The sequence below is a fragment of the Camelus dromedarius genome, chromosome 2 (assembly GCF_036321535.1).
Source record: "Camelus dromedarius isolate mCamDro1 chromosome 2, mCamDro1.pat, whole genome shotgun sequence".
Classification (NCBI taxonomy): domain Eukaryota; kingdom Metazoa; phylum Chordata; class Mammalia; order Artiodactyla; family Camelidae; genus Camelus; species Camelus dromedarius.
Genome location: NC_087437.1, coordinates 72,784,665 through 72,807,787, shown reverse-complemented (window position 1 = coordinate 72,807,787; position 23,123 = coordinate 72,784,665). Strand labels below are relative to the sequence as shown.

The following is a 23,123-nucleotide window of genomic DNA, read 5'->3' as shown; positions in this document are numbered from 1 at the left end:
ATTTGATATTTGCATGCACTGTGAAATGATCACCACGGTATGTCTGGTTAACATCCGCCAGCTCTCGTTGAGAACTCTCTTCTCTTATACTCTCACATTCTTTTATAGTCATGGCTTTAAATAACCTGCACGTGCTGGTGACTGTGCGAATGTATGTCTTTAGCCCACAACCCTTTTCTGGACGTCTGACTCAGATCCTGTTGCCTACCTGACATCTCCACTGAGATATTTCACTGGTGTGTCCAACTCCACTCTCCGAAACTGTGTCTTAGTCTCACCTTCCCCCTTGCCTTCCACACACCCACCTGCCTCCCGTCCTGTTCTTCCTCTGTTTTTCCACCAGGAAATGGCATCTCTATCCACCTCTATGTCCAAAGAGAAACCTGGAAGTAGATCTTGACACTTCTTTCTCCATCATTCCCACTTCTAATTGATTACAAAAATATTTCTCAATAATTTCATCTTCTCTGTGTCCCCCCTCACAGCATTCTCTTCTAAATCATCAAAATCTCCCTTGAGTTCCATTTTCATTTGCTTCCCTTCAGTCTGTTCTTTTCACAGCAGCCAAAGTGATTTTTTTAAAATATAAATTAGGTCATATCACCCTGGTTTGTGTTCCCCTGTATTTTATATAAATCTAAATTCCTTACCTGCCATGAGCCTTTCTGTCACCGCTCTCCCCTCTCACTCCCCTGGTGGCCTTCTCTTTGCTTGTTTAAATGTTCATCGTACTGTCCTGCATGCCAAGACCGCTTGCAGACCAGCATCCCCTGCCTGGAATTCTATGCCTTGTTGGTTCTGTTTTTCAGGGCTTGCGTTCAGTGTTAGTTTTCAGAAATACCCTACTAGCCCCTTCCAGCTCAGATTATATTTTCCCTGTTGTTTTTTGAGTCCTTTTGAAAACCACATTTTACTCTTTATATTTGTTTTGGGCTTGTTCGGTATCTGTTTCCCTCTCTATCTTGTGCAGTAGGGGCAGGAACTGTTGTCCACTGTATCCACTGTTTATCCAGCTCATGGTAGGTGCCAGAACACTGCCCAGTATTCAGTGGGAATATTGTCCTTGGATCTCTCGCTAACGGCGAGTCCAGTCTGGGCCCGAACAGAAACACTGAGCCAAACACCTGCCCAAGAGCTACGTGCAGCCAAAGTTCAGGACAGCTGGGATGGTCCACACAAGCAGTCATGCCCGGGCACTTGAATCACGCTGCCCAACGTGCAGAGTGTAAGACAGAGAAGGAAGTGGCCTTTGCCCTTTTGGATCTCTTTCCTCTTCCATGCACCTGTTGCTGCTGTCAGATATAAACTATGGAATGAGAAAACCAACACCTGAAAAGATATCCCTGTTGGGCAAGCTCCAGTTCAGACGTCGATAGCACATCCTGTAAGCTGGACCCTGGTTTTTGGGGGACAAGGCCTGGAGCCATAGGAAGAAAGTTTAGTAGCATCTCAGAGGTCAGATCCTGCTGTGAAACTATTGACCTCAATTTTTTGGCTCTTGAGACCAGTCTTCAACATTATTTCTTTCAGCTGATTTGGGAACTATCATCCCATGTTACATATTTAGTGTAGATTAATGTATGTCGTAGATGACTACTATTTATTACATGTTATCATATAAAACATAAACTATAGACATAGTTATGTATACAACATATAGATGATGTATTCGACATAACGTATAGGTAATGTATTCAATTATAAATATTGAACAATTTTGCAGCGGTTCCCTGGGCTGACCTTCACTGCCCTTACGGGCACCACTGTTAAGAGCATCAGTGTACCTGTTTCCATGTGCCTCTGAGACACCTGCCTGCTGTGTTCTCAGACAGTGGCCACATCACAAATAGAGTCTCTACGAACTTGGATGAACCCTGAACAAATACAAGTAACTGAATTAAACATAAACCCAGAGAGAGATGTTTATTTGATGAAGCAGTAAGCAAAAAGCCACAATGTTTTCTTAGGGCAAGGGAAGGGAGAGAGACTTGTTAATCTCTGCACTGGTAAACTGTTTTGGTTTGATGGGCTTGGTGACTGGGAGTGGGGAAGCCACCAGAAGCTCAGTTTGGACAAAAGTGGCTTCTCTTCCCCTTCACTTCCCCCTCAAGGCAAAGCCCGATTTGGGGCAACTGCTGAGAAGTATGGATATATTTCTATATTTGTTTATGCAAGTTTAACTTCTGTCTTTGTCTATTTCTGACTGTATTAAAAATTCAAAACTAAGGGTAGTTTTTCAGTTTCTCTTGTGTTTTTAGATTATCTGTCTCATCTCTGCTCCTTAACATCCAACAATCAAAAGTTAGTCGTACTGAAATTAAATAAAATGGCTAAGGAAAGTCTCTGCTTCTGGAGTCTTGTTGAAGAGTCTTTCCATTACCCAGATGGCAATCATACAGCTCAAACTATCCTTTTGTTTAAGAATCTGCCCTCATCCAGACAGACTGTGATATTTTGTAGTTGTCCTGGCCTGCACATTTTTATAGCTAAACACACTTAAATATGTGAACTGAAGCTTAAGTCACTCTGTGCCATGAAGCAAGTTCCTGAGTGAAATCTTGAATTATTTGACTTATTTTTCTATATAAGCGTATATACTTGTATCTTAAATGGTTCAATTGTATTCTCCATTATTATCTTGCCAAAATACCTGTTACTTCCTCCCAATCCTTCCTTCAGAGCCAGGGGAAGACAGAGAGTCTGCCCAGAATTCCTCAGCAAAGTGTTAATGCCTCTTGAGTGCAGAACGTTTGCCAAGTCACAGGCAGTGTTTAGAAGGGACCCATCCCTTCCCGTGCCTCTTTCTTACATTTCAAAGTTAGCTCCCTGGTTAGAGGAAGTGGAAATATATCCTGGGATTTAGGGATTAAATCAACAGAATTCCAGATTACGGTTATTTTTTCTGGTGGTTGGTTGTTTGATTGCATAAAGCCTTAGTGTTCTGATTTTCCAATGTTTTCTACACTAGATGTCCATCAATTATGTAGTTAAAATGTCAAAGCCAAAGGAAAAAATATCCCAGGAAAGAAATATAAGAATGTGCTTCTTTAGAGGCAGGCAGAGAATGAGTTCTCAACAATCTCCATCTGTGGACACAGGTCCATAATCTTCCCTCTGCAATTCTGAAAAGTTTCATGGGGAAAAAATTTTTTTGTAAGAGTGGCACCAAAACTTAATTGTTTGCAAAACTTGACTTGGAGTGATATTCACACTTGGCGTGAATATTCATAAATAGCTGCAGAAATAGAAGCATGTTTGGTCACAGGGAACTGCCCCAGACCTTGAAATGCCTTACAGTGTATGCAGCATGAACTGTGTTACCTCTATCAAATGCAGACTGTTCTGAAACAGGACATATCTGGTCTTAAGAATTTCAAGTAAGTGATTTTGGCTTTAAAACAATTGCCCAATCTTGAACCTCTGAGGATGCCTGCCTCCCAAACTATCCTACGGGGCTTAGGAACTGAAAGGAAAGGGATTCTCAGGTTGTATGGAGAGGACTGTGGATGGGCTGACCTTAAAAATGATGGCTTAGGTGCTATGAATTGTAGCACATGACTGCATCAATTCCAGTCTTGATCCAGTGTTTCATTAAACATGGCCTGAGCTGTGTGTTCTGGTTTCTGTGCTAAACAGTTTGGAAATTACAATGATGGATCTTAATTTTTAAGAAACTCTTTGTCAAGCTAATAGAGCTGCCAGATTTAGGGAAAAATACATAGGATGCTGATAGAAATTAAATTTCAAATAAAGAGAAAAATTTTTGGTGTAATTGTGCCCCATCTATTATTTGGGACATACTTACATTTAAAAAATCATTTGTTATTCATCTTAAATTCAAATTTAACTGGGTGTTTAATTTATCTGGCAACTTTACAAGTCACAAAGGCATCTTTTCAGGGCAACATTGAACCATCTGCTTATTAAGTATTAGTTAGATATGGTCAAAGTATTTTTATTGGTATTCAAAAATTTCCTGTCTAGTAGTGGAATTCAAATAGATCCAGCAAGTTAAATTTCAATTCCTTTATTCAAGAATACAACTTAGAGAATATTTGTTATTGTCTTATAACCTTAGATCTAGCAAAGTAAGTTGTCCTATCTATGACAAGCCTTAGGTTATTAAATTCATTCAAGATTATTGGGAATTCTTGTGTACTCATTCAGATCATTTAGGGTAAGTTTATAACCACCCTTGATGACTTATATGATTAGAAAAGAGTCATTTTACATCTGAACTTGAGATGCATCGTTCCTCTCTGAATGCATATTGGATATTGGAATCTCATAGTTCTTTTTTTGTTTGTTTACTTGAGGCATTTATTCTGAATGTAAAACTTTTACAACTGCGGTGCTACTTCTAAGAGAGGACTTTTATACTACGAAGGAAAGGTGCTAAGGCCACATGTTTTCGGAACAAGGTTTGATAGATCCTAAGTTAATGGTCCTGTGTCTTCATTAGCAAAGTCAAATTATAGTTAATTTTTCTTTGCCTTGCACATCATCCTAGGTGGCTAAATCACTGATTTTTTTTTTTTTAACCTGGTTACATATGAGAAAACCTGGAAGGATTTTTAAAGTGCTTGTTCCCTAGCCTTACACCCCTGGATTTCTAAGTGGAAGCCTGGGAAATGGTACATTTAAAAGCTCAGCCAGCTCATTCTAAGGTGCGGTCAGGGCTGAGCAGCAGAGAGCTAAACAGCCTGTACCACATGAGGACAGGGATCAAGTTACCTCTTTTCTCTGTCTCTAGTCCTCTTTTAAAGATTGATTGACTGAGTGAATGAAAAGCATACTGCGGAAGCAGACGTAGGCCAGATTTTATATACTGCTTTCCACTTCCGTTTGCTAGTGAATAATTTAGCTTTGGTCCTTTACACACTTAGGAATATCAGTCTTATATATGCAAAATAGGCAGAATCTGGCAATGAATTTGGGAACCAGCTGGATCTTCCCAGTATGTCAAGAGAGGACAAATCAATTTGAGGAGGCTGGAGGCAGCCACGTCTGAGGGAAGTCAGGTTCTGGTCTTTTGTTTTATAAACGCCCCCCTGTACATCTGGATCTTCCTGGAGTGGTCCAGTTCCTTATAATATTATTTTTTCCAACAAAATTCAATTTGTTAAATATATTAAAAATGTCTTTTAATTCATTTGTTTCCTGAAAATAGATTTATGAATCCTAAGGAAAAAAATGTCCCAATCTGATGTTTGGAAAATATCACTGTGCCTATTGTAGTTAGAATAGGTGACTTTCCCAATTTAATTCTAGGGGAAGAGAATAACACCTGGCGTTAATATTTTACTTGTAAGGAACTAGAATCCCTGAACCCTGGAAAGCCATCTAACTTGTCCAACTCTCTGTAGAAGGTGATACTTTCAGCTCTAATTAACTGCCTGCCTAAAGCTAATTTTCCTTTGAAAACTTCCTGGGCAGTAAATAGAAGAAAGGTATATTGATTTCATTCTGGCTCAGAGTTGGTCTGCTTTTGGCTCTTCTGGGAGTGATATCACCCCTGTGGTCCCCTGTGATTTATGGCCGGGCCCATCTGCCACCAGTGTTTCTTTCATCCCTCCCTTTACTTCCTTTGCCCTAGCCTTGGCCCCACTAAGCTTTTGCCCTGAGACCCAGGTAGTGGTCACAGCGTTACAGATAAACCACAGGGAAGCTGCAGAAGGTTCTGATGGTGCCTGCTTGCGTAATTCTTCTAACCGCCCCCTTGTCTGGAATTGTGAAACATCTTGAGCACCTCAGAAGGAAGGCAATATGTAAACATAAGGTATATTTTATCAGCTGTTTATTTGTGCTTGTTATTAGCGATTAAAAAATTGGCAACATCAGAGGAATAGTTTGGTTATTTCTTCGGATTGGAGACCCGTGTTTTAGGCCAGTGCCTTTCTACCTTATTAAATACCGTTTCAGTATTTTCTGTCAAAGATAACTTTACATTTTAGGGCTTTGCACATTTGCTGTGTAATTGGAATGAATAGTCTTCTTCTTTGTTTAAATTTCTGTTTGGAATGAGAATGGCTACAAAATCCGATGATATAGAAATAGAACTCTTTGGGGATAAAATTCTTCTGCTCTGTAGTAGGGCAGTCTTTGATCTGCACACAACGGCACTAACATGCTTCTTAGCCAACAGAAAACAGGTATTCTGTACTGCTGGCTTTATTAAAGGGAAAAAAAAGTATTAATTCTGAAGCTAAAGGCAATCTAGCCGGCCCCAGTAGCTTCAGTCTTCCTGTGCGGTAACACAGAGAATCCTTCATTGTGTGAGTGACGCGTCACTTCTCTCCCTCCTACGCCGCAGCTGAGCACAGGGAGCACCCTGCCCACTGAAGACTGAGGCGGCTTTCTCTGCGGCCTGCTAGCGTTTAGGTTGTAGAATCACTTTTCGATGGATAGGTGAAGTAGGATTCTCAGTTTCATGACTTTTGGGTTTAATCATTTTGAGAGTAAAAAGGCATGTCTGCAGCAAAATAGACATTTCTAAAATGCCCTTGAAATTTTAAAATGTAAGCCACCAATGGAGACTCAAGTGAACTGGTGTAGGTATTGATGTCATGTAGTTTCAAACTTAAACCGTAACATCATTTATAAAGACTCTAAAGATATGTTTACACAGGAAATCATGGCCATTTGGATGAGGAAATAATAGTAAGTATAAATTTATGGGATTACTTCAAAGCTTCATCCTTTAAAAAAAATCCTCTGTGATATGCTTAGAAGCCAGTTTTATTCCTACCAAATCAATAGTGAACATAAGGAAAGTCATGAGGTGGTGTTTTGCTTGCTGAGGGTCAGACGATGGTGGTGCTTCACACAGTGCTTTGGTTTAGGCTGAGAATGTCACACAGGGAGACAGTTGGGTCTAAGATTGACTTCAGGGGTTCAGAGTATCATAGAGGGGACATAAGGTGGGAAAACTGGCACTAAACAGACTGAAGTTTGTTTCTCAGTGTACGAGGTGGCCTTGTAAGACCGTGTAATGCTGGATTACAGGATTTGGAGAACGTCCAGGGTCACTTTGGAGTGTGTGACTTGAGAGGAATTTAGTGTTATCATCTCCTTTCTCTTCTATCTCTGACTCCTGGGTGTTCACCTTTCCTTCTTCTAGACCCCATGTTTCAATCACTGTAGGGGGCGTCCTCGTCTCTACAGGAAACATCACGCTTTTGGTGTATCTGCGTCTCGCTCATCTTCCTCGTGCTGCTTTGTCAGTCTTTCATTTTTACTAGACCTCTGCCTCTGAATTAGATGCTCTCCTTACGCTCTGATTCTCCAATTGCTTAAGCTCTGAAGTTTGCCAGATAGCTAAAATTGTTCCAGATGACCTGTATATCAGTTGGGCACCTAATGTGCCTCTGACCTGAGAACAAAATTTCAATGATTTCCAAAGCTTGCTTAACACTTGCCTTCAGCAAACTGGACTCTGACAGTCCTCAAGGTAAATGCCTGCTTCCCTTTGTCTGGTTCTCTGCCAAGTGACTCTTTGCAGGGCTATCTCAGGAATTCAGTTGGCATTTCTTTTGTTCTTTGTTGACCATGGACCAACATTCCCATTGCTCCCCCTGCTTTTGTAATGTGCTGGCAGGAAGGAAGGGAGGAAGGAAGGACGAGGGTCGTCACCAATACCTGATGAGTGGACCGGGTTTGGAGAACGCAAAACTGGGGCCCCTCGTCTTTACGGCCACTGATACCCCCTAATCCGAGTCACTAACAAGATATGTTTCTACAGTCATAGGATGTCTGGAGTTTGCTTGTGTTTGCTTATTTGTGTTATCCTTGGGAAATGTTCGCTAACGCCTGCTTGGGGTGTGAAGGTAATTTCTATTCTTCTATTTTCTGATTTCTGAAATTCAGGAGAAGGTAAAGCTTGATGCTGAAAGGGAAAAACTAGAGAGGCTTCAGGAGCTTTACTCCGAGCAGAAGACCCAGCTGGACAATTGTCCTGAGTCCATGAGGGAACAGTTACAACAACAACTGAAGAGGGTCAGTAGCAAACAGGAATGTGCTAGTTGTTCGTTATTTTTATTTTTTTCAATTAAGTTCCGCTTACCTATGACTTTCTACTTCACATAGCATAAATTTGCATAAATTCGCATAAATTCTGGTCATTAGATGCGTTTTAAATAGAAATCTGCATGCTGACAGTATATATTATTCTGTGCCAATCAGTTTAAAAATTCCTTGTTGGAATCCTTCACCTCATTAACAATGAAAAACATTTCTGGGGTCCTTCTTTGTAACAAAAGAGAGCTATTATGGACATGTAACCGTCAAGATTGTAGCTGTTTTAAAAACAGCTGACATCTTTCCCTGCCTTCTCTGCTGCATCGTGAGTACTGTTTGACCTCAAATGTATTTTTCTTAGCTTGATTTTATACTCCCATCCACAGATTTTTCTGTTCTCTGATTTGCTCCCCACCACTGCTCATCATTTTGTTTTTCTTTTTCTTTCTTAGTAACATTAAACTCATTAGCTTGATCACAGTAGTCAAACAAGACCCAAGATGCAGGGCATTTCAACATGTTCTCATACAAGCTTTGTAATTTTTTAAACTTTAGTGCCACATAGACCTTCTAGGTGAACTTCATCAGGTTATTCTTCAATCTTTTACGCTGGCCGTGTTGAACACAACCTCGCTACTTATCTTTGGAAACAAGACTTCCTAGGTGGAGAGTTTCGCAAACACCCGTAAGGCCACTTAATATTTCATAGCCTCTTGACAGCTGAGTTCTTTGCTCTAAACAGCGGCCCAAATAGACGTGACTCTGGGGAGACAGTCATTAACAGTCTGGGACCTCTAGAGGAGTCACGTGATTAGTACTAAGTGACTAACAGTTTACGATTCCATGTGAGTAGCAAAGAAGACTAGTTCATTCATGTTACTACGTCTGTACCTTCTTGGAAATGGGCAGCTTGGACAAGATCAGTTAAAAGAGCACAGCCTTGAAAATGTGTATGATGTCCTTGCATACAAAAATGTTTGATACCTCTGAGTGTCACTAGGTTATGAAAAATTACAGGTGAAACTTTTCAGTGTATTGCACAGGTTGAAAGCACCTTCATAAAAAGTACCCAGTACAGACAGGTTAAACTACAGCATAACAGTTTGAATATCTGTAGTTTTTACAGTATTGAATCAAAGCTTCAAAAATGTTTCTTCCCCTTTACTCATTATATTGTGTACAACTTAATTTGCTGTAAGATCATCAAATTTCCTGACCCTCAGTGTCACAGTTCTCTGGAAATCTTGTGATAAAAATGATTGGGAAAAGAATAGTATTTGTAAAATTATTTTAGTTTGTAATTTTTTGTGCATTTATGCCAGTTCACAAAAGAGATTGGGAAACATTTTTATATTTGTTTACTCTATTCCAGCTTTCTTTATTACTGAAGATTTTACGCAGTCACCATAATACTTTATTTGGAGTCAGAAGCGTGATTATGTACTTTGTTCTGCCTTCCTTTAGTTACCCAGTTATTGCTACTATTCTTTACAAATATTGCTTCAAAAAAAATTTGGTAGATTCTATTAATAACCTGAAGTCAGGCTGATATAAATAATTACTGTTTGCTTAATCTAGATTCTGTAGAAAAACTTATAAATTTGTATACATTCCAAGGATTTTGACTACAAATGAGGAAAGGAAATGATGCAGACAGCCTATTCCACTAATTGAAGGCAAAGACTCTTTCCTCTTCCTTTCCAAGCAGAGTGCAAAATTCTTATCATAAAACCCTTTTCTTAGAAGAGAAAAATGGCTTGTGGCAGCTTCTGTTCATCTTATATTAAGAGAGCTACTAATTCTTGTTTTCCAGAGATGGATGATGACCAAAATAACTCTTCACCAGTCCCTTGTCTTAATCAGTAAAAAGTTCATTTATTTCATGAGAAGTCCATTCATACTCGGAACTTCCTGTGTTATTACAGCCCATTTCCCTTCGGACTTCAAACTCTCCAGAATAGCACTCCATTACAAAGCTTTTCCCAAGGCATGTAAGCTAGATTCAATAAAGTTGATTTTATTACAGCTAACTTCATTAGGTGGCAAGTTAGACAAAATAGAAAATAAATGAATAGGAAGGAAATAATTTTCTTTCACTGTACGTTGTCCCAAATACTTAAGCAGAAATTGTAGAATGATTTTGTGCATATTACACTATGGATTTATGACTGGGCTTCTTACCCTTGAATCATTGTTCTGTAGGCAGAATACAGTTTTCATCTGATGTTGATTTCATGGCCTGTGGCTTAATGTAGTTGATAGTGAGCTCACCAACCGAATCATTCTCTGGAATACAAGAAGTGTGGGGGACGAAAAAAAAAAACAAAACTAGAGATAAATGAGCCTTTCATTTGCTAGGAGGCTCCTGGCTAGGATAGTTTTTTGTGTTTTGATATTTATTCAGCTGAATGGTTGATTTTGGTTTCCTGATTTTTTAAAAATTCTATTCAGTATAAATAAAAGCAAAAATAAACAAATGGGATCTAATTAAACTTATAAGCTTTTGCACAGCAGAGGAAACCATAAGCAAAACAAAAAGACAACCTACAGAATGGGAGAAATATTAGCAAAATATGAGTATGACAAGGGCTTAATTTCCAGAATATATAAACAGCTCATACAACTTAATAAGAAAAAAACAAATAACCCAATCCAAAAATGGGCAGAAGACCTAAACAAGCAATTCTCCAATGAAGACATACAAATGGCCAATAGGCACAGGAGACCTTTTTTTTTCTTACTGGCTCTACAATTAGTTTGTTTTTAATCGACAAGTCATTCAACCTCTATGGCCCTCAGCATCCTCATGTATACAATGAGAAGGTTGTACTTGATGATTTCCATTGTATTTTTCCAAATTCCAAAAGTATGCAAGTGAAGTGTTTGACGTAGTGCATCAGATGGAGAAACAGTAACAAGCCCTGAGCCCCGTTTAAATTTGCTTTCAAAGTTGGCCTTGAGCTGTCGTGAGATTATTACTGGTAATCAGGTTTCCTGGCCATACCACATCGCTTCTTCTATCCCTCTACCAGGCAAAGAAAACATAAAATTGGGCATTGAACTCCTGCCATATACATTATCAAAAAAGTTATTGGAAAAAGAAAAGGACTTCTGTTGAATTTCCTTTAGTGCAGCTGTTTTATTTCTTTTCACGCCTGGCCTTTGAACTTGCCAGCCACTAGAGATTTGTAATGTTCTTTTAGTGGAGAAGTTTAATTAAAATTTTTATTCAACTAGTCATATACTTGACTTTGAGCTTCCTGTATATATTATTCCATGCTCAATTAAACTACTCCTGTCCCCAAATTCCATCTCTTGAATTCTTGTTCTTATCTAAAGTCTTGTAAAAGTCTTTTCCCTTCCTAAGTTGTTTTTCTTTCACAGTGTAAGTTTATATGCACATGTTTTAATGGTTTAGATAACTTGATCAGATGATTACACCAGAAGAATCTGAGTGCTGAGTTTAGCTTTAATTTTCAACTTTCCTGCCTAGTGTGCTATTATTTTCATGCAGTGGTTTAAATATTTACTACAAATAATTTAGTGACTCTTGTGACCTTCATGTGGTTAAAATAACACATGGTGCATATTACCCAGATGTAGAGTAAGTGACTGACTAGCGTGGTGTATCTATTGTGAGCCACATGCCCACTTTGGATGAAGATTCTTTATAAACTAAAAAAAAAAAAAAAAAAAAAAAATGCTTATTAAAATTTCTATCTTAATAACATTTAGCCACAAACCAAGCTAAATTGAAAGACCTGAAAAACTTGAGTACGGAGGCCTTTGTGAATGAATATATCTGCTGATGTTTTAAGACTACAGGTATTTTGTTTCAAGACATAACACTGGAGTTATAAGCATGAAATATCTGATAAACTTGAAATGTCACCCAGTGACTTCAAACCAAGACCACTTTCCGTTTGGCTAATTAAAATGTAAAGAAGTGTTAAGAAATGCTAAATATGTTTTTCAGATTTTCTTCAGCTTGAGAATCCACTGTGTTGACATAATAATCGTGTTGCTATAGTGTTGGTTGTAATTTCATGGTAGCCAATAGTCCTGTGAATCATCCCCAGAATAAAATTCATTCCAGAAGACAGAACTGTATTCCATTTGATTAAAAGACTTACTGTATCACTTACATGAAAAACTAGGGGAGGGAGTGATGTGTTTAAAGATAGAGCTCTAATTTATCATTTATTTCTTTACCCACTTATTTAGATCCAATTTATCATATATTTCTTTATCCATTTATTTAATGTGTTGATTGAAAAAAAAATTCCCTGACACTTTTACCTTCGTAGAGCTGAGAGCCATATAGCCCAGCTGCCTTTTTCTTTTTGGTCATCAATTATTTACAAATTAGATTTTTTAAAAAATCTTCTATACATACCTCATTTATAGCTCTGAAAAAGGCTCCCAAAATAAGGAGGTGTTTTTTATTTTTTAAGTAGATTGGAGAATAATTTACACAACATGCACCACTCTGCACAGATACAGATTCATTCCTGCCTTCAGACATCTCATGGGCTGAAGAAGGCCTATTGTCGACCATCTGACTTTCATGATTTGTTTGTTCTTAAGTGTCCTGAAGATTGTTCCTCAAATAGCAGGGCTTAACCTTTTGAGTCACTCTTTGTGCCTGATGAACGCTGTGGTTCTACTCTTTCTAGTAAATAGATGGGTCAACAATTTTAAGGGATTCATGGAAGCCCAGTTTAAGAATTCCAATCTTCAAATGTTTTTGATGACTTTTCCCTTCAAAAGCATTATTTGAGCATGCATGCCTATATATATACACATAGGTCATATTATATTATAAATATATAATACATATTGCATACCTACTCAAAAAATATATATTCATTTTTCAGTAATGTACATATACTACTCTACTTGTATGTACACTCTACTTGTATGTACATTAGAGAACATTTATTGAGAAATTGTAAAAGAAGAGAATAACTAAAAATAAATATAAAGAAGGTCTAATATTTCTCCCTCACATCCCAGTGGATTGTGTTGTATGCCATTTGGGGCACATGTCTCCCTCTCAGAGACCTCTGAGCTGTTACGTATGCCACCTTTTGAACCTTTTTTTTTTAAATAGTCAACAACTTTGGAATCTTGAATTTAATCTCTATACTAAAGTCTCATTTCATTTGAAAAATTGTGGAAAGTAGAAATTTATTCAAGAGACTATGTCACACCCTTGGTCTTATAATATTTTATACTTCTTAATCCATTTTAAAGCCACCTGGTAGATTTAAAGCAGGAATTCCAACATCCAAAGAACAAACTAAAACCAACAGTGAAATGAACGTTGTTCCCCCCTGCCCCCACCACCCCAGTCCCTTATTTCATTCTAAGTCACTGTTTTGGGTTTAACTACAAAGGGAGGATTATCATGTTCTAACCCTGGTCAGTGTTGTAACTGGAAAGATACTTTGGGACTTTTTGCTTTTAATAATTTTTTCTTCACATTAAGAAGTCTGCAGCCATTCTGGAGTGTCTTGTTTTCATTCCCTTTTCTCCAAAGGATGCCGATCTGTTGGATGTCGAAAGCAAACACTTTGAAGACCTGGAATTCCAGCAGCTTGAGCGCGAGAGCCGTCTAGATGAGGAAAAGGAGAACCTGACCCAACAGCTCCTGCGTGAAGTGGCTGAGTATCAGCGGAACATTGTTACTAGAAAGGTACTTTTGCCAGGTGTCTTTCAGCGACAAAGTCAAACTACACCCCTCACTACGTGACAATACGATTGTTTATATAGCGATAGTGTGTGTCCTTCTGTCTGTTATCTGTTTTACCTGAATACCTTTGTGTGTTCAATCACATGCCACATTTGGCAGCTTACGGAGCCTGCCATCTGTGTGAGTGGTGCTGCGAACTAGGTAAACTGAGACGTGTTACGGTCACTGTTACTTAATGCTGTAGATGCACTTATGAATAATACCTAATTTTTTCTTTTATGTGAAAACCAAGGTAGAGAAAATTGGAAATCTAGATATATGTTTTAAATTACTTGCCTTTGCAGTCATGGTAACTAAACTTGGAATAATTCTATGCGCAGTCTTTTTGGAATGTCTCTGTTTCTGTTGCTCAGTAGTTCTCAAAGCCTGCCGATAGTTGGTTACTACTAGAAATAGCCTCGTGTAATGCCGTGCAGATTACTGCTTCCACCCAACCCTTAGCACCTAGATATCCAGCCCAAAATTCAGCTCTTGTTCCAGAATTTAGAATCACACCCCAGTGCTCTGTACTCAACTGATAAAACTAGGGAAACAAAGATGGAGAAAGTGACTTAAACTTTCGGTTTAAATAAGAAATTCCATTGTTTTTTTTCCCATGAGGCATCTCCCAAGATGATGTCAAAAATTCATTTATATTCTAAAACTAGACTTCCTGTTGACTTCTGGGTTCTTGAAATAGATTTTAAATCACTTAACCTTAGGTAGAGAAAAGCCTTGAACTTGGCAGTTCAAAGAAACTGCCTCACTGTCTCTGGGTAGTAATCACTGCCTAGCCACCATCAGGGAAATGTGATCACTGCTCTTCTAGTTGTAAACACTTTTCCTCCCTTTTCTAGGGCAGTCTGACAAAACTTTTCATGTCTAATGTACATCTTTCTATGGCCATCTTTTTTCCTCCAGGAAAAAATTTCTGCATTGAAAAAGCAAGCCAATCACATTGTCCAGCAGGCTCAGAGAGAACAAGATCATTTTGTGAAAGAAAAGAATAATCTGCTAATGATGCTGCAAAGGGTAAGTATTCCCTTTTCGGTGCTGGTTGCAGTGACACATGGGCTCCAACTCAGGGAAAGTTGCCTCCATCAAGGCAAGTGCCATTTAATAAAGAATAGTGAGCTCTAATTTAAGGAAGGATTGTCTATATACTTTTTTATTTAATCCTCCAAATAATAATGAGTAAGAGCATTAATAAGCTGATGCTCTGTGAATGGTTAACTATAATTCAGAAAATAAGCAAAGATGTTTTCTTCATTTTTCTTCCATAATGTGAAAATCTAAACTATGGAAAATCTGTTTGTCTTCTGATTTTCTTCTTTAAAAAAAGCTCATTTTTTTTTGTTGAATAGGCAAAATGCATTCTGCTCTTTTTACTGCTGTCAAACATTTTGGCTCAGTTGCTCTGGAGTTTTGAACTCCAATTATCGGCATGTGGGTCTTCTCGGAGAATGCCACATTGGATTTAGCTTGGCTTAATTGGCAAAGTAGAAACCCCATGTGTGGCAAGATCATTCTCATTAAACAGACTATGCCCCCTTCTGTCCAGCACCTAAAGTGACTTTGCCTAACCTGCAGCCCAATTTTCTGATGTAGTCCCTGGTCTAATTTCAGGAGTAAGACAACAAAAATTAAAATTGATGGGGCTAGTCTCAGGACTGAGCCTTACCCGCAATCAATACCTGGAATTTGACACTTGGGATCATGAAAATACGCGATCGGCCCAGAGTGGAGTGCAGGAGAAAGATCAAATCTAGAATGATGGATGAAGGATGAGGCTGTCCCATGGTCCCGCCTAGAAGTGTAGTTGGAGCATTCCCAGTGTAGCTACTTAGCCATTTTTGGGTTGAGAACAGAGAAGAGATTGGTCCTTCATATAAAATGATGAGTTCACTTGGGGTGCCTCTGTAGCCCACATGGGACCCCTGACAGCTCCCCTCCTCCTGCTTCTTCAGCACCTAGAAATCTCCCATTGGAGCTGTATTTTCCAGCCCTGTGCTCAGCTCTGGGGGTGAACTCTGGTGCCATTAGCCTCCCCATCACCTTTTGCTCACAAGATTCAAAGGCACAACTCAAATTAGATAGTGTAACACACAGTATTTCAGAAGGTTTTGAAATTTTAGTAAAAAGGGAAAAAGTCTCCAATGATGAATTTTTTTAAATAGGTGAACACAATAGGAATACTCTGTCCTCATTAAAATATATAAAATATGATTCTACTGTAAAAATTGTGGTTCGTAAGTCTTAAGATTTTTATTACCCCAAGTTGACCTATAGATGATCTCTATTCCAGTAAAAATCCTAATAGATGTTTTTGAAGAAATTGACAAGTTGACGCTGAAATTTACAGTCATTCTTCATTATTCGTGGAGTCCATATTTGTGAGTCCACCTGTTCACTAAAGTTTATTTGTAACCTTAAAATAAGATTAATACTTGTCATGCAGTCACTGATGGACATGCACAGAGCAGTGAATGTTTTGAGTCACTTGATGGACATGCATGTTACCAGCTTAGGCTGAACAGGGCAATGCTCTGTAAACAAGTGTTCTGTTTGTGGATGGTTTAGTGCCATGTTTTCACATTTTTTGTGTTTTTTGTTAGTGATTTTGCTATTTAAAATGGCTCACAAGCCTACTGCAAAAGTACTGTCTGGTGTTCCTAAGAGCAGGAGGGCTTGATGTGCCTTATGGAGAAAATACAGGTGTTAGATAAGCTTCATTCAGGCTTGAATTATAGTGCTGTTGGCTATGAGTTGAATGTTAATGAGCCAACTTTATGTTAATAAGATGTCTTTAAACAGAAACACACATAAAACAAAGTTATGTGTTGATCAATTGATGAAAATACTGTGACTATAAGCCCACAGGAACCCAGCCCTGTATTTCCCCTTGAAACAGTGGTTCAGGATTCACTAGTTCAGTGTTCGTGGCAACATGGCTACTGCAAATAATGAGAATAGACTGTACATGAAAATGTAAAAGGCATCAAACAGCCAAAACAAATTTGAGCAAGAAGAATAAAGTTGCAGGATTTATACTATTTGACTTCAAGTTTTACTCTAAAGCTGTAGTGTTTAAGATGGTGTGGTGCTGGTATACAAATAAACATATAGATAAGAGGAAACGAACAGAGTCCAGAAAGAGACCCCCACATGTACTGTTTATTGATTTTTGACAGGCTCCAAGACAATCCACTAGGGAAAGGAAAGTGCTGGATCAAGTGGGTAAACATGGGAAAAAGTGAACCTCTACACCGTTCATCCTCACACCACACATATAAATTAATTCAAGACAGATTTTAGATCTAAACATAAAAATTAAAATGATAAATTTTCTAAAAGATATAGTGTGCAAGTGCTTCTTCTTGGCCTTGGGGTAAGCAAGGATTTCTTAAAGAGGAAATGACAAAGGACTTGTATCCAGAATATATGAGAAACGACTACAACTCAATAATAATAGATAAACAACCAATAAATAAATTTTTTAAAAATCAGACAAAAGACTTGAATACAAACACTTCACAAAAGAAGATATGAGAAGGGTCAATAAGTCACGTGGTAAAATATTCAGTCAGTAGTCGTCAGGGAAATGCAAGGTTGAGTCAGCTTAATAGGTTTTGTGTTCCTTCAGGAAAAGGAAAATCTTTGTAATTTGGAAAAGAAGTACTCCAGCCTTTCAGGGGGGAAAGGGTTTCCTGTCAACCCCAGTACTCTGAAAGAGGTAAGCTATGATTTTATATGTCCACTGGTACCACCTTAGAAGTCAGGAGATGCACCTCAGTTCTATGTGATTCACTGACTAGGAAAAACACTAACAGAAATGACTTATGAAAGCACTCAATGCTTTGATGGTCTTCCTGCCTTTCATTATTTATGCTTTGAGGATTTCAGGGATTATCTTTGTGTCTAATGCAGATACACTGTGTGTGTGTGTGTGTGTGTGTGTGTGTGTGTGTGTGTGTGTGTGAGGTAAGTGAAGTAAATGCTCATCACATAATAGTTGTAACTAATGTGTGCCTCAGAAGTACTTCGTGAAATATTTCTGCAAAAGCTTTATTAGACTGTTTGGTTTCATAGGTTTCATAGTTTCTCTCCATTATTTAGAACACAGATCCGGCAGATTCAGTAAATAAAGAGTGGTTGTGAATGGACTGTGGTGGAATAAGGTTATGTTAGCGAGGTGGGCAGGGGCCGGGTCTTGCGAGTCATGTTAAAGAAATATGGTTTATTTTATGTAGATGGGAAGCTACTGAGTGGTTTTAAGCAGGAAGGTGACATTATCTGAGGTCCATTTGTTAAATATCACTCTGGGCTGCTCTGTGGATTTTAAGAAGGAGATGCCGGGAAACCAGTATGGCGGTGATGGAGATAGTATAGGCCAGAGATGCTGGTGGCCTGGATTCAAACAAATGAAGAGAGATGGAGAGAATTAGCTGGATGTAGAAATACTCACAAGAGGACAGTGGCCTTTTAATTTTCATTTTGTTGAGATGCCTAAAAGCTAGATTCCATGGCAAATAAATTCATGTTTTATAAATATCTTAGTGCAAAACCCAAGAACCAGTAGTCTACATTTCTTCACTGTCTGATTTGTCAGGGAGCAGTAGAGGGGAGAATCTAGGAATAAAGATTTGTGGAAAAGCCTCTTGAATTAGAGAGTGATTGCGTTGTCGATTTTATATCTTGGATTTATTTTGCCTGCGATTGTTTTAAATGCTGTGTAGTAACAACCTTATTCAGTCAACGGAATGGATGCTGATACTGATGGATACTTTTAAATCAAAGCTATTTACAATAGAGTCATTTTGATTTCACCTGAAATTTTACTTTTAGTGTTTGAAATCTCATTTTCAAGATTAAGCACCATAAATCCATTTTAATTGCTCATGTTGCCTTAATGAAACATTTGATAATACCACAGAGACCAGGCTGTGCCGCTCTGAGCTAACTCCATTGTACTGGGACCATTAATACTCTTGCATGCCTCAGCTCTTGCTTTCCTTGTGTTTAACTTCTGAATTCCTCCTTTTAGGGCTATATCATTGTAAATGAAATTAATGAGCCATGTGGCAATTCCACGAATCTCTCCCCTTCCACTCAGTTCCCTGCTGACGCTGACGCTGTTGCCACTGGGCCTACCACAGCTGTGCTGGTCAGCCAGCCACAAAATAAAGAGGTGTGTTGGCATGCCATTTCATTTGTTCACTGCTTTTCTCATGTCAGAAATTAACCCACGGTTACCTGAAAACGAGGGTGTGGGAGACAAGGACATGTCTGGTTGACCAGAGGGCCAGGGTGATGCTGAGTTTGAGAAACAGACCGATTCGGGGGTAGTGCTCTACCAATGATCCTGGAAACCAGGAAACTTGGTACAGAGTATGCAGCACCAGGAGAAGTAAGCTCAGAAAAGAAACTACATATCAGCACTCTAGCCCAACCTAGTTTTCTTAGAAACCACAAAGCCTTTCTAAAATTGTTGGTTTGAATCATCTTTCCAGTTTGATTTTGTCTTCTGTTTTGTTTTGCAGTATGGATTTTTTGTTTGTTTGTTTAATGCTATGCTGCCTTAAAACATGTGGGCAGGGGCAGTTAATAGTAAATTAAAACACCTCGTACTGATTCAAGTTGCTCACAGTGTAGGATTTTAACAAGAGGCTAAATTGAAAAATACTGCCCATCATTTATGACTTCTTGGGTAACATTTAAGAAAACAGAACAATCATATTATCAATTTCATTTCTTTGTCTTAATCTTTCATTTCATATGGACACATATATACTTTTTCTTTCTCCTATAAAGCAAAGATCACCTGTCTGTTCTGGATTTATGTTTCCTTCCACCCTTTCTCCTCATCCTATCACTCAACCTCCATCAGCCTCTTGGCCTGAAGTCGTGGCTACATCTGTCGATCCTTCCCCTTTAAATGACACACCTCCTCCTCTACCAGCTAAGAAACACAGGAGGCAGCAGCAGCAGGAGCAGCAGGTAATTAGGAGCTGGTGGTCAGAGTGTGGGAATGTTATCTCCACAACAGAGTTACTTATGGGAAATCTCTTCTTCAACTTTTCCAAAGGTATTTTTTAAAAAAACAAGGTGCATACTCCTTTTTTTTAAAGGACATTTTTTATTATGTCCTAAGAGTGTGGGGATTGTTAGAAAGTTTGAGACTTTGATTGTCCCCTCCTGGCGTTTGGCATGTTTGACCTAGCTTCACATCCTCATGCTTCAGATCCCATTCAACCAAAATACTGCAACTTGCCTCGGATATTCTTCAAAATAATAATTATTTCCATAATATCCACAGTGTAAAAAGTTGCTGTGTCAACACAAAATATTTTCCTTACACATTATTGAAGCCATAATAGACAGCATTCCTCTGCTACGAGTCAAAATTTGCAAAACATTTTACCAGTGTCTTCCTTTACCAGTTTCTTCCTTCCAACAATCCCGTGATGTATAAAATATCTCCATATTGATGTTTAGGGAACTGAGTGAGGCTCAGCGTTGGTAAGTAGCTTGTCCAGGGTCAGACCACAAGCAGGGCATGTGGTCCAGAGAACAATAAGTTTTTAACTGTTTTAACATTTTAAAGTAAATAATTTATTATTCCAGACGCTGACCTCCTTTTAGTGCATTCAGTGCATACTCACGTGTGGGTATTCAAAAAAAAAAAATCTGTTTTAAGACTCCTTTCAACTATCATCAAATCCATATATGAATTTGGCCCCAGGGGTCAGTCATTAGCCCCCCAAAGTAGGCGCCCCCTGGTTTACTATGCCCGGCCCTTACCTTTCCTGCAGGAACCCTCACTATCTGTTACCTTCTGTTAAAAGACTGTATCTCCTCACAACTTTTAGGTTCATAAATATCACGTATAAATAGATAATTGTAAAGTTAAAATGCAGATATTCTTCATGATTGGCATGTTTGAAGATTGATAGTAAATTTGATAACTCAGATTTGAACTCATTGTGACATATTTCAAAAGCCTGAGTTTGGTATAAAAATGGTCAAACCGAAAGAATCTGTAGTTAAGAAGTAACTTTTCTATCAAAGACATTTTTGGGGGAGGCCAAGAAAACTTTGGAGAAGTTTCAAGTTGGCCAAAATTTTGCCTTAGGAATCTGAAGAAAAAAAAATAATAAAATCATCAACAGGAGGATTTTTAAATGCGAGGGATTACAATAGGGGCTTCTTGGCCAGGATCTTTTTTAAATCGAGAAGGATGCCTTACATGGAAACATTATGTGGATTGGAGTGTGTTTATGTGATTGAGATAATGATTCCAACTTTAAAGCAACTTCCCTGTTTACTCTTTGTCTCCGTCTTCTTTCTTCTCCCTTTTCGTGTTCTCCTCAAACTGGGATCTGTGCCATCACACAGCACTGTCCAGACAGACAAGGGGAGAAACTGCTTACTTGCTTTGTCCACTGGCTGTTCCGCCATCCACATGGCAACCATCATAATAATTTGTAAGTTGTCCTGAGGCCCCAAGGCAGCAGGCACTACTGTGAAAGGGACAGGTGGATTTTTAAAAAAAATTTTTCTAGGTTCAGTAGTAGACTCCTCCAGTATCTATGTATCTTACCAAATGCTAGCCCAAGTCTCTTAGTGAACACGAGTACAAGCTGAATAATTTTTTTTAATTCTGTGTTAAAATTCCAAAGCTTCCTTGTAAATGCATACTTCCTAATTTCCTCAGTGACCTGTTTCAGTTAGTCAAGTTGTGCTATTCTGCTTTACATTTGCATTTAAAGCACTTTAGAAGTCTGGAAGAAAGGAAAAAACAGCATCAAGAAGGCCTCTATCTGAGTGACACTTTGCCTCGAAAGAAAAGCACCCCTTCCATATCCCCACATTTCAGCAGTGCTACTATGGGGAGGAGCACCGCCCCGAAGGTAGGACATGGGGAGAACCACGGGCTTCACCTTCACTGAGTCCATTTGTCCTCTTGTTGACTGATGTGCAAAGGCCCTTAAAGAAAATGCTCTATAATGAACCAGTAAGTTTGCTTGTTAGGCAGACATCGTAATTAAATTGCATTTCCTACCCATTCAGAGGACATTTGAAATTATACACTCTGGTACCAAAGCACCTACCCAGTCCAGTGGTGAGTAGCATTCACTTCCGTGACACACTCCCATAGCTGCATCCCAGATCTGGAAATTGGAGGATAGAAGCCCTGGATTCCAGGAATAATAGCAACAAATACTTACTGAGTTATTTCTTTGAGCCTGACACTGGGCCAAGCCTTTTATGTGGATTGTTTCATTTTAAAACCCAACAGCACTATGCAGTGAAAGTACTAATTATTATCATCCCCATTATGCACGTGGGTAAACCCAGGTGGAGAGAAGCCACGTGGCTGGCCCCCGTGCCCTCAGCTGGTGGCACTGACGCAAGAATGTGAACCCTTGAGGTGTGATGCCTGAGTCGCCTTCACTTCTGTTCTGCTGACTTGCCCAGGGGTCATTGCAGGAAGAGGGGAAGGGAAACTGAGAAGGAGGTCCTGAGTGGGACATACTCTGGGATCCTTCCCTTGCCCTTAATCAGAGTAACTTTGTTTTCATCTATTTTATAAACTGGCATTCCAGGTATATTTTACACTAAGGATTTTGCTATTTTAAAAGACTGCTGAAACCACAGGGATAATTAATAAGTTTCTCCAGTTGTCAGCCCATTTGATAACTAGGAGTGGATGGAAATTGGTGCCCTTGTAATGAGTGTAGATCTTCTCTGTCCTTGTGCATGATGTGCATGCATTCTTGACCCCGCATCTGCCCTCTGCTCCTCATGCATGAAGGACTTTGAGTTGTTCTCTAAGGTGGTTTTGGACAGTGTTTTCCCCATCTGTCTTCAGTCTGGGAATTGCTGCCACTGGAGGAATGGCTGTGATGTTGAGACTGCTGTGGAGCTCCTGGGGAGGGACATCAACACACGGGATGCAGAGCCTTACCTTCCCTGCCCTCTGTACCAAGATAGGAGCTGTGGAAACAGCGATGTGACCATGTCCGGAAGGACCACTGGGCCTGCTGTTTGCCTGAATTATTTCCCTGGTTTTCACAGGGCCACCTGCCCCTGGGACAAAGCAACAGCTGTGGCAGCGTGCTCCCCCACTCCCTGGCAACCATGACCAAAGACTCAGAATCTCGGAGGATGCTCAGAGGTATGTATGTACCTTTTAAACCGAGTGTCATGTCCTTTGTCAAGCACTAGAGTTCCTTAGGGAGAGTGAGTCGGAGCAGAGTTGGGGGTCATTAGAGAGGGAATCAACCACTGTCCTCAACTTTATTCTTCATGTATCCCCTTTAGGGAGGGGTGTGTGTATATATATACTCCTTATTGTCCTAAGATGATTTTT

General features: G+C 39.1%; 1 protein-coding gene across 14 annotated transcripts in view; it reads left to right on the top strand.

Moving 5' to 3' along the window:
- The window catches only part of PHLDB2 (pleckstrin homology like domain family B member 2), a 208,185-nt gene that overhangs the window by 159,124 nt on the left and 25,938 nt on the right, over window positions 1-23,123 (top strand). For 5 of the 14 annotated variants that reach the window (XM_064495515.1, XM_064495534.1, XM_064495531.1 and 2 more), the window contains 8 exons: window positions 7,867-7,995; window positions 13,559-13,714; window positions 14,672-14,782; window positions 17,394-17,483; window positions 18,795-18,938; window positions 19,562-19,747; window positions 21,520-21,660; window positions 22,829-22,928. In XM_064495515.1, coding sequence (XP_064351585.1) covers window positions 7,867-7,995; window positions 13,559-13,714; window positions 14,672-14,782; window positions 17,394-17,483; window positions 18,795-18,938; window positions 19,562-19,747; window positions 21,520-21,660; window positions 22,829-22,928 — 1,057 coding nt within the window. The remainder of the gene's footprint in view (window positions 1-7,866; window positions 7,996-13,558; window positions 13,715-14,671; window positions 14,783-17,393; window positions 17,484-18,794; window positions 18,939-19,561; window positions 19,748-21,519; window positions 21,661-22,828; window positions 22,929-23,123) is intronic. The other 9 variants (XM_064495545.1, XM_064495542.1, XM_064495565.1 and 6 more) reach the window with 7 other exon arrangements.